This window comes from Lytechinus pictus, chromosome 2 (assembly GCF_037042905.1).
Source record: "Lytechinus pictus isolate F3 Inbred chromosome 2, Lp3.0, whole genome shotgun sequence".
Lineage (NCBI taxonomy): Eukaryota > Metazoa > Echinodermata > Echinoidea > Temnopleuroida > Toxopneustidae > Lytechinus > Lytechinus pictus.
Genome location: NC_087246.1, coordinates 29,138,301 through 29,149,465, shown reverse-complemented (window position 1 = coordinate 29,149,465; position 11,165 = coordinate 29,138,301). Strand labels below are relative to the sequence as shown.

At 32.9% G+C, this 11,165-nt stretch overlaps 2 protein-coding genes across 2 annotated transcripts in view; one reads left to right on the top strand and one right to left on the bottom strand.

Annotated features, from left to right (window-relative positions):
• The first annotated feature begins 530 nt into the window (after positions 1 to 530).
• On the top strand, positions 531 to 9,266 carry LOC129273105 (72 kDa type IV collagenase-like). The gene is made up of 7 exons (XM_064115068.1): positions 531 to 796; positions 1,298 to 1,575; positions 1,971 to 2,135; positions 2,882 to 3,021; positions 3,579 to 3,720; positions 4,247 to 4,504; positions 5,307 to 9,266. The coding sequence occupies exons 1-7, from the start codon at positions 654 to 656 to the stop codon at positions 5,585 to 5,587; spliced, it is 1,407 nt and encodes a 468-aa protein (XP_063971138.1). The 5' UTR covers positions 531 to 653; the 3' UTR covers positions 5,588 to 9,266.
• The window catches only part of LOC129254440 (xanthine dehydrogenase/oxidase-like), a 35,817-nt gene continuing 32,597 nt past the window's right edge, over positions 7,946 to 11,165 (bottom strand). Inside the window, exon 33 of the mRNA XM_064115060.1 lies at positions 7,946 to 11,140. Within this exon, the coding sequence (XP_063971130.1) occupies positions 10,943 to 11,140 (198 nt within the window). The 3' untranslated portion in view covers positions 7,946 to 10,942. The remainder of the gene's footprint in view (positions 11,141 to 11,165) is intronic.

Sequence of the window (11,165 nt, the reverse complement as noted above, 5' to 3'; positions counted from 1 at the left end):
GGAAAACCCTCTTAAGTTATTGGAATAGCTCATCAAAATACATTTACATCATTACGGTTCTGCAAAATTGTTACACTTTATTTTGATTTCTTTCCTGCTGACTTTATTTTGCTTATAAAAATATACTGTAATCATGACGAGCGAACGTTATAAGTATAGAAAATATTGCCGTGCAGTTTCGTGCAAAATAAAAATGTTGTGACACTTTTTTTCTGAAAAATAATATACCTTATACAATCTGAGTTAAGTTTAGTGATAGATTATGATATGTATTAGCGATGTACAATTATTTTATTGGCATATCGAATTTCCTGTTTTTTTTTATTATTATATTTCTTCATTTTCTCAAAATATTTATTTTTTCCTTCGCTTTGATCGGGGATGTCTATTTATTGAGTTATAAAGGATCTTCAATAATTTGACAAGATGCTTCTCGAAATGACACCGTTCATTTTCGCTCTTTGAGTATGATCCTAAGTTGATGTCTACTTTTCTCATCTTTTATTTTTTTCGTTTCCTGACAGGCATATCTACGTAAATATGGTTATATAAGAAATGATAACCCTCAAGCCAGTACTATACGACGATTAGAAGATTACCATGCAGCCATTCGAAACTTTCAACAATTTTACCGCTTGCCAGAAACCGGTCAAATGGATGAGGAGACCAGTCGGTTAATGTCCTATCCGCGATGCGGTATGCCGGATGTTATCCAGCGAGGTGATGAGGATCAAACCCGGTTCAAGAGATACTCCGATTCTGGGGATAAGTGGGATCATCAAGACGTCACATATAGGTAAAGATATTGCAGAGTTGGGATGATTGAAATTATTTTTATTACAAAAAAATGTTTCTATGATTCTCCTCATATATTCCTCTCTTAATCTTTTTCGTTTTAGTCTAATAAAAATATGACTCTAATAAAAAGTTTATTTCCTGAGATGAAGACAAATGTAATGTATAAAAAAATATATACTGGAAAGAGGCCTAATGAATGATATTGGTTTTGTAGATTTGTTTGGGCGCCAAATCCTGTCTCAATATCTTTGAAGTGTTAATGTTGTTATATGGTTTTTGTTCAGAATGCGAGGATTAGGATTTAGGTTAGGGTATCTGGCTTTTTAAAAGGTGCAGATTTTCCTTAAGAGTAATATTGTTTTCAAGTAACTGCTGATTCAAAATTAATACTTTCTCTTTAAAAAAAAGATCATTTTCTGAATGTAGACTACCAATGCAGACCATGGTATATTTTTAGTAATTCAACTTTAAAACAAACTATAATGAATTTCCATTCCAGAATATTGAACTTCACCCCCGACCTCACGGAAGAGGAAATCGTCGATGCCATCGAGCGCGCTTTTAAAGTCTGGAGTGACGTCACACCACTGACCTTTCGTCGCGTATACAACGTGCCCGGCGACATCCATATACAGTTCTCTGAATACGACCATGGTGACGGTGTCGCCTTTGATGGCAATGGCGGTACGCTAGCACACGCCTACTTCCCGGGTAATGGTATCGGCGGCGATGCCCACTTCGACGACAGTGAAATATTCAGCGTTTTCTTGTCTGACGGTAATCACAGGTTCACATTTTAAAGAAAATTTATTAGTGGTTCTATTTGAAGGATGGTGTTTCTGTGACATTAAAGATCTAGTATAGGCCTAGTCATGAAGGATCAAGGGCGGCACCAGAGTTTATTAGTAATAAAAAGCAAGATGACCAAAAATTTAAGGTTCTTGATGAAAATATGATTGGTTCTTTATGAGTTTAAAAAACTAATCACTTATGTTCAACTTTAAAGCAGTGAAGATCATAAATTAAGAACAATCCAGTTTAAATCTCAGAACTTTCGTTTGAATTCTAAACAATGTTGGTTCATTTAGTAAGCTATGTATTATTTTCTTATTTTTCATCACTTGAAAGTCGCTCTTTAATTTCAACATTGGAGTTTCGTTTTGCTCATCTAGATGATAAAGTCGATCTGTTCATGGTGGCAGCTCACGAATTTGGCCATAGCCTGGGCTTGGGACACTCCTCCGAAATTCAGGCGTTGATGGCGCCCTTCTATATAGCCTACGATCCAGAGTTCAGTCTTGGATATGATGACCTCCATGGGATACAGTCAATTTATGGTGAGTGGAGACGTTGCTAATCAACAGAAGAAATTTGAATAAAACAAAGTACAAAGTTTCCTTTTGATGGGGAAGGCAAAACAAATTAGGGTTTCAGGATTCAAAAGAGGTTTGTGTCTTTTAAAAAAATTCTACTTAATAGCCTACCACCCCCAATGAAAAACTACAAGTTTGTTGGGAGGGGTCTCTGATCCACTATCACACAGAATATAATTAAACACAATCTCGAACTGTTGGAAAAAGAGAGGGAGATTATCATGATTATAATTTTATATTCATTCCCATTGGCTTGGTGGCAGCAGTGGGATCAGTCTATTGCAATCTGTGTTCACATTCTCTACCCCTTTGGGATATTTCATTCCTTCATTTGTATTTCATTCATAATAATTGGAGTTCACATGTGAAGTTTTTCCATGCTTAAGAAGAGGACTATTTCATCCTTCAGAATATGTCTATTGGTTTATAAAGGGAATTTATTTAGTATATTTAAGAGGTATTTGGTGGTGGTGGCATGATGATGATGATGATATTAATAGTAATAATAATGATAATTATAGTAATAATAATGATAATAATTAATAATATTAACAATAATAATAGTAATAATAATAATAGTAATAACAGTAATAATAATAATAATAATGAATAAACGATTTGTAAGTCAAAAGGTAATTGAATAAAACGCAAGTAAATTTTTGATTAAATGAATAATACAAACAACTAATTTGAACTTCCAAATTCTACAGGTATAAACTCTGAGCCTCGACCAGGTGATCGGTATATACCCCAACGTCCCCAACCCAGTCCACCGGATCCAGAGGTTGAAAGATGTAGCAAAAGCTTCAATGCTGTAGCATTCATTAGAAATGAATTGTTTCTCTTCAAGGTAAATGGATTTCATAGTATAGTATTTCAATTGTTTCTTCAGGTTTGAAATGTGGTATTGTTATTGTTACTATTATTAATATTATCATTGCCATTGTTATTGATAATATCATTCATTATCATTAATACTTGTTTTATTCATTCATCTTGATAGTATTATCATGATCATGATAAACATCGTCATCACTATCGTTATTCTTATCATTATGATTTGTATCATTACCATTGTTATAGCATAACTAATATTACTGCTACTACTTGTAGTAGTAGTGCTAGTACTGGTAGTAGAAGTAGCAGCAGTAGTTGTAGTAGAAATACAGTATAAATTGAATACAATGAAAATGTGAATAAATGAATACATGATCATAATTAAATAAGCAGGTGAAATGATAGTGTTAATGCATGAATGAGTGAATGAACGAACGAATGAACTAATGAAATGAATGAATAGAAATATGAAATAAAGTTAATAAAATACAAAAGTGAATGAATGAATAAATAAATGAATTAACAGTGAACAAATGAATGATATACTAATTACCCTTTTTCTCTCCCTAGGGTAAGAATTTTTGGAGGATGCGAGAACAAGGCAAGCCTCTAGAAGGGTACCCTGTAGAGATGGGTCAGTTTTGGCACGGTCTTCCACCCAAGATAGATGCAGCATATGAGAGACATGATGGAAAAATAGTCTTTCTAAAAGGTACATACATGGATATATTTTAAGGCCCATATTCTGAAGTCTGGTTTAATTTAAACTCTGGTTTAAAGTTGTAGTTTAACCATGGTCAGCCAATAGTTGCATAAATCTCCAGCAATATGATATAAATGTATCAGCTAATTTTTCGCTAAAATCATTCTTAACTGTTTCGGGAAGATAAATAAGATAACTTTCTTCACCATTCACGAGTTAGGAAAGAGCACGCTAAGCAAAAGAATTTTAGCACAGAGTTAGACCATGGTCTAAGTTAAACCTGACTTCAGAATATCAGCATAAAAATCTGAATCTATTACTCTAAAAGGCATTTAATAAAAAAAAAAGAAATTCAGATGATATCACTCTTTCATTTCAGTAAGTCTCCAAAACCATTATACAGGCATTATGATAAATGAATAGATGTCTTCTCACAAAAATAAATCTAAATCTTTTTACAATGCAAAAATTTAATTGCTTGAATCGTCACTTTGAAATTGATGTAATTATTTCTATATTTCCCAAATTACATTAGGTTCTCATTATTGGATATATGAAGGAGTCGATATGGAACCGAATTACCCACGTCCGCTCCATGAACTCGGATTACCCGCCGATGTGGATGGGGCTTTACCTTGGGGTCGGACCGGAAAGACTTATTTCTTCAAAGGGGAAATCTACTGGCGATATGATGAGTACGATAACCGAATGGATAAAGGTTATCCAAAACCGATCAAGGAAAACTGGTTTGGAGTGCCAAACAATATTGATGCAGTATTCAGGCACTATGACGGTAAGATAAAGGATTATGGTAGGGGTTGTTACTTTTTTAAAAACCTGATTCAGATTGGCTGTGAAAAGTTACCAGGATTTAGATTTAAACCTTGTGGATTTGAATTTAAAGGTTAATGATTCAAATTTTAATCTAATGAGATTCAAATAGTTCAGCTTCCAGATTCAAAATAAATTCAATTTCTCTGAATGACTGCCTGCCTTTGTAAATTAAGCAAAATTTTAAAATGTCTAATTGCTTTTTTCACTTCCGAATCGACAAAATTTCAGTGTTCTGCTTGTTAATAAGATGTATTCATTTTTTTGTGTGTTGTACTTAACCTTTACTTTGTATACTATGGCAAAGAAGTTATAATTCTCAACTTTGAGAAGGAAGCTTTTTAAAAAGCCTACAAAGAGGCCTTTTATTTTGGCATGCTATTTTGTCATCAGTCAGCAAACAGGCTTCTCTTTTTAAAGTTCTTTATTATTATTATTATTATTTATTTGACCAATATAAAAAGTACATACACATTACATTAGAATAAAAAAATTACAGTACATGAACATGCAAAGAAATGCGGGAACGGCATGTGGGTCAGGGGGCACAGAAGCGACAAATTCTATGTTCCCATTAAAAAAGTATAAGTTAAAATCCTCCCAAATCAATACTCATGTGCTATTTTGAAACTGATATGAGATTTATACTCATAATGATTATAAATAAAATTCAAATTCATATGTAGTGTGCAATAGATTGTCTTTAAACAAAACTATTGTGATACATGTACTAATTTCTCTTGTTTTCCTACCACCTCGACTAGGTTATTCATGGAATACATACTTTATACGTCATCGCCGATATTGGCAATTCGACGAATCTCTAGGGCAAGTCGATCTCGGTTTCCCGCGAAACTTTGGAGTCGACTGGATGGGCTGCACAGAAAAGAACGAGGAGCTGGATCCTCAGCCTGGTAAACTACGAGCTGAAGTAACCATGATCTCCACAACGACATCAGAAAGCAGTGGTCCACTTACTTCTTCACTATCATATCTATGTTTATGTATATCTTTATTGTGTGCATTAGTATCAATGAGATCATAGCATCATAGTCATTCTAGAAAACTGGTTCGCTATAAATTAAAAACCAATCCTATATAGGGTTACTGTTATGACAGTATATGGGGACTCGTCTAGATTTTGATTCAAATCTATACATTTTAGAATTTAATATCTAATATTCCTTCAACAGATAAGTGTTTTGATTGATTTTAATTCTGTAATTTGGAGTGTAATTATGTAGCTGCAGGCATTGATGTATTATTGCTAGGCTTGTAATTTTGGGACAAATGACATTGTTTGTTTCTAAATGTATTTGACAATCGTTTTGTGCATAAATTTTTATTTTCTCACATAAATAAACTATTTGTGTGCACTTTGAATTGCCATTTGAGAAGGGTAGTCCAGTCTGCATACACTCTTATTTCTGCGGAGTCAAATTTGACTCAGAATGGCGTCAGCTGGGAGTCAACTCCGACTTATATGAAGTGACTCGGATTGTGAAATTATTAGACTCAGAATGGTGTGCATCAGCTGAAGATCACTCAAATGCGAGTCAAAGTAACACAGAAATTAGTCACTTTGACTAAAAACAGAGTCAAATCGTAGCTGCGTGGTGTCATGCAAAGTAAATTTTTTTTTCTCACCTTGAAGCACTATTTTAAGTAATATTTCAGGGCAGGTGAATTTGACTGTCTTCTTTATCACGATATGGTCCTTGTCTGCTTTGGGACGATTGTGTTTTCATATCACTTTATAATGTCAAAGTTTTCGATTTGTTGCTATGCTGTTTATTGATCTAAAATCATAATTTTTTGTATATATGTTTATTATTACTATATGATTTTAGGATAAAGAACATGGATGCTGTATTTAAAATATCAGTACTTTATAATCTTCACTGTAAAAAATGCTCATATTTTTAAGGGGAAACTTTCATTCTTCCAGCCCAGTTTTTTGGTGAAAATAGCATAAAACTTACAAAAGACTACATTTCATAGTGAAAATACCTCAAAATTGGGCTGGTAAAATTCAGACTTCTCCAGAGAATGATATGGTCATTTTGTTGTAGTGTTTATGTAAATGTTTAATTGCTGCAAAAGAGGCGACACTTTTCTATGAAAGTAAGCATGGAGGGGATCGGATAAGGAGAAAATGAGGATAAGAGAAATTGGATATGATCAAAATCAGAAGGGAAGAAAATCGGTTTAACAAAGAAAAAGAGCAATGAGATGTTCAAGATGTACGAAAACACACACCCAAAAGAATTAAAATACCGAGCCATATTATGGAAGGTCATATTTATATTGAGAAAGGATCATAAACGTTCAAGCAATTTGTTCCTTGCTGATAATAAACTATTTTGTAATAGACCTATGAGCTTTCAACATCAAAGTGAATGATTTTATAGACGTGATACAATCTAATATTTTGTTCACTTAGTAATTTACAGTTCTTAGTCTAGCTATTTTAATTATATAGCTCAAAAGGACCTTTGTCTTTTTTTTATGAAATAACTATTGATATATAACCGCAAAGAAACAATTAATGCTGAAATAGGGTTCCATGTTCCAAATTTAAAACTCTTAAGATGTGTAAATGTTAATTTTTGTACCTTGTAAATAGTTTTTAAGTTTATGTCAAAAGTTTACAGATTGTACATTTTTTTGTTCAGCTTTTCATAAACCTCTTATTTATACTTGTTCATTATTTTACTGAATGTATATAATGTATTTCGGACAATTATATGTTGCCTTATGAAATGTGACGAATTTTTTCAGCAGAATGGTTGGTTTTTTTCTACTGTCATGATACAAAACAGGAGCATGCCGTAATCTGCCTCATTGGAATTTCACAATTAAAAGGATAGATAAAGAAGCTTGTTTCTATTGTATCTAAGAAGCACTGTCTCGAACTAAAAATATATCAATATGGCACAGGATATAAAGACATGCTCAAAATATATATATATATTTTTTTGTCTTATACTTAAGAACAAATGCAAGAATCACAGAGGTCAAAATCAAACAAAGCAAAACAGAAGCTGAAATGAATTGATGATTTACAGGTTCTGAGCTCCGAATGGTTGTATTAAAGACGGTAAAGTCAATCTGCACATATTGCTCTCAACGATCAACATACAGTTGTTGAATGTACATCACAGCAGTATTATAATATTATACATTGATTTAGTATATTCTATCTACGAATATACGCGTGAAATGGGACGATAATGTATAATCAATAAAAAATTTGATCAGTATTCGCAATAAGTATTTCCTTCACTATGGCATTGACATACTGAACAAAATGTCTTATATTTTTTTCTGGAATTAGATTCATTTTTTGTCCATTAATTCAGTTGGTTTTGTTTCAAATACATGTACTATAGGGAACAAGAGCTGAAGTATTTGTTTGTTTTTTAATTCTTAATGATTACAAAACAAACCAGTTGCAAATTACAATTTTGACCCCCATGAATAATATCCACCAATCTGATCAATGTTTTTTTTTTATAAAGCCCCATTCCAATATCTTCAAATTGTTCTATCCTCTATAAAATGTAGTATATGACTTGATGTATTACAACAAACATATTGAAAGGAGTGATAATACATTTTTCCTTGACTTGAACAAAATATGTTTATACCAGTGCAATGTTTAAGCAAATTGCAAATGGTGGATTAAAATAAATCAAACTTGGTTCTATTAGATTGTCATGTATGTGTCTTCATAGTGACGATCATGATCTTTCTTGAAAGCCTTTTCTCTTCAACTTCAATTTACTCTTCATTCAATACAAAAATATGTAATCAAACTAAGAAAAAAATACATAATGAACATGAAATGAAGCAAAATTGAAGCAAATTTAATTAATGATATGGGAACTAAACTAATGTAAAAAAAATTATGTTTCTATACATTACATATAATATAAATGCAGAAAAAGACAAAAATATAATTGTCATCTTTGAAATTTGTTCATTTCATTCTGTGCAAAAGAGAGAGAAAGAAAGAGAGAAATGCAGAGACAGAAGAAGCAGGAGGAGAAAAGAAAGAGGAGGAGGAGCAGGAGGGGGAAAAATAAATAGGAAAAAGAAAGTTGAGAAATCGAAGTAATAGTTTGGGAGGGGAGATAAAGGGAATGAGAAAGGCGGTATAATTAGGGGGACAGAGAAAGAGAGGGAGGGGCAATTTAGTAGTAACTATAAATTTATTTGTTAATGGCAAAGGGAAATTCCTTTGGATGGTACGCTTTGTGAGAGTTTGTCTAAGAAAACAAACTGAGTCGGAAAAGCGGCGCCTATCGTCTCTCTGCTATGCAGGCAAGACAAAAACCAAGGGGCACCCCCAAGAGCAAGTGAGCAGGCAGGCAGATGGAGATAGATCTAAATAAATAGAAACCCAACCCAAAAATCAAACATTAATAGCAATATTACAATTTTTGGCAGGCATTATATTTTACAAAAAAATAACATTCTACAAAAAGAGGTAAAACTACCTCTCAGACACATCATTTTATTTTCAGATATATCTGATATATTTGTTAAACTCCAAATTATCATGATATCTTTAAAAGAAAATAACCAAAAAGTTTTTTCAGACCTTGCTGTGATCAATGAAGTGTAATTCACAATACTTCAATGGTCAAAATTTATACTTCTTCTTTTCAGAAAGATTAGATGATATCCTTTTGTTATACATTTATTTGTATCTAAATTGTTTTGACTCATTTTACTAACTAATTTTGGATGAATGTTGCCTGATAGACATTTGTAGAAAGTTGCCATGAGATTCATATTTCATACTTCACTTCCTGTAAAAATGGATAATAGTAAATACCAACAAACATTTTAAATCATGATAATTGAAGCATGGCAAGCTATGCCCCAACAATCACAGAAATGTCTCGAAACATGAATTATCATATGTCATGATTCATCATAATTCCATCATGACTGATCACAAATTCCAAAATTTTCTCTGTCTTATGATATGCGATTCATCATCTTTCACAAAAGCCAGATTAGGATTCATATTTTATTTCTAGCATAGTTCATCTCCTCATTTTAAAAAATGTATAGTGTAAAAATAATTCCCATAGACATTGTACATTATCTAACAGTAAAATATGATCCATATCATGATTTCTTGAAGCTATCCATTTACAAGTCTATGCAAACCACAAGGACTAGACATGTTATAAACATCCAATTAGAAAACCCATTATAGTTCTATCAGCACACATATTACAAGGTAAGGCTTCCTTTCACACACAGTTTTTTAAATGCATTATTATCAAATTTGAGTACCAAACACATTCATCAATATCAAAAATTAATACTAAATATGAGAATCTACAGAAATATAAATCTGTGTTGATTGCTATAAATGTATTGAATAACAGTAATAAGATTAACATCATAATTTGAAATTCGGAAAGTAATAAGAAAGAATACCACTTTCATAAATTTCATGGAAAAGCATTCACCATACCATGTGAGTTCAAAAAAAGTTTGGACATAAAAAGAAAAATTACACATGATTGCTAATAATCTTGCATGATCATTTAGGATGATTATCCATCCAAAATGACATATGGCATATCTTCCCACGGGGAGAACAGGGGCATTTCTAACAGAAAAACTGCATTTAAAAAGGAAAGAATGTGTATTTCTCAATTTAATCTCAGTATTCCATTTTTTTTTTTGGGGGGGGTAATATCCAACAGGAAATTGCAAAAGAAATATCAGTTATATGATGTCTTTTCTGACTTCAATACTGTGAAAGAATTCAAAAGCCTTTGAAACAAAGTCATTTACAATACTTTAGAAAACAAAACATTCCCACAAATATTAGACTCTCAGTATATGAATAAATATATAAATATGATATAAAAGGAGTATGATATGAAGTAAAGATTCCATTCAACCCTTATGTTCCAAGTATAAATTCACACACTACAGATATTGTTGTATATTTGGTCAAAAGTACATCATGTAGTAAAGCATTATATTCCCACCGATTACCGAACAAGAAAAGTTTGAAGCCATTTTTTTTTACCTTGACTGCTAAGAAAGCATGAATGCATGTAAGCAAGCAACCAGGTCCTCTCCGAGGGACCTAGTAGTAGTAATGTGGATAGATGCCATACCAAAAGGCACTAGTCCACCAAGTGGGAATTGAACCCGGGTCACCGGAATCAGAAACCCCGGCTCGACGGACTGAGCTATCGTTCCTCCTCTCCTGTCCACTTCTGTCCATAGAATCTATGAAACCACATACCTGTACATCTTTATTCTTCACATTTGATTAATGTGCTGCCTCCACAGGCCATTCTAATTTCTTCTACTGTAGCAGGAGAGTTGAGTGTGAATGGACCCACATACCTGTACACCTTCATTCTTCATCATTTGAGCTCCTTTCACATTTGATCAATTTGTTGCCTCCGCAGGCCATTCCAATTTCTTCTAGTGTAGCTGGAGAGTTGAGTGTGAATGGACCCACCATCCCGAGATCCTGTCGTACTGATGTGATGGCATGCTTGATGGCAAAAGGCACAGAGATGGCCAATACCATAGAACATTCTCCTACGGCCTAGACAAGAAAATAAAAAATAGTA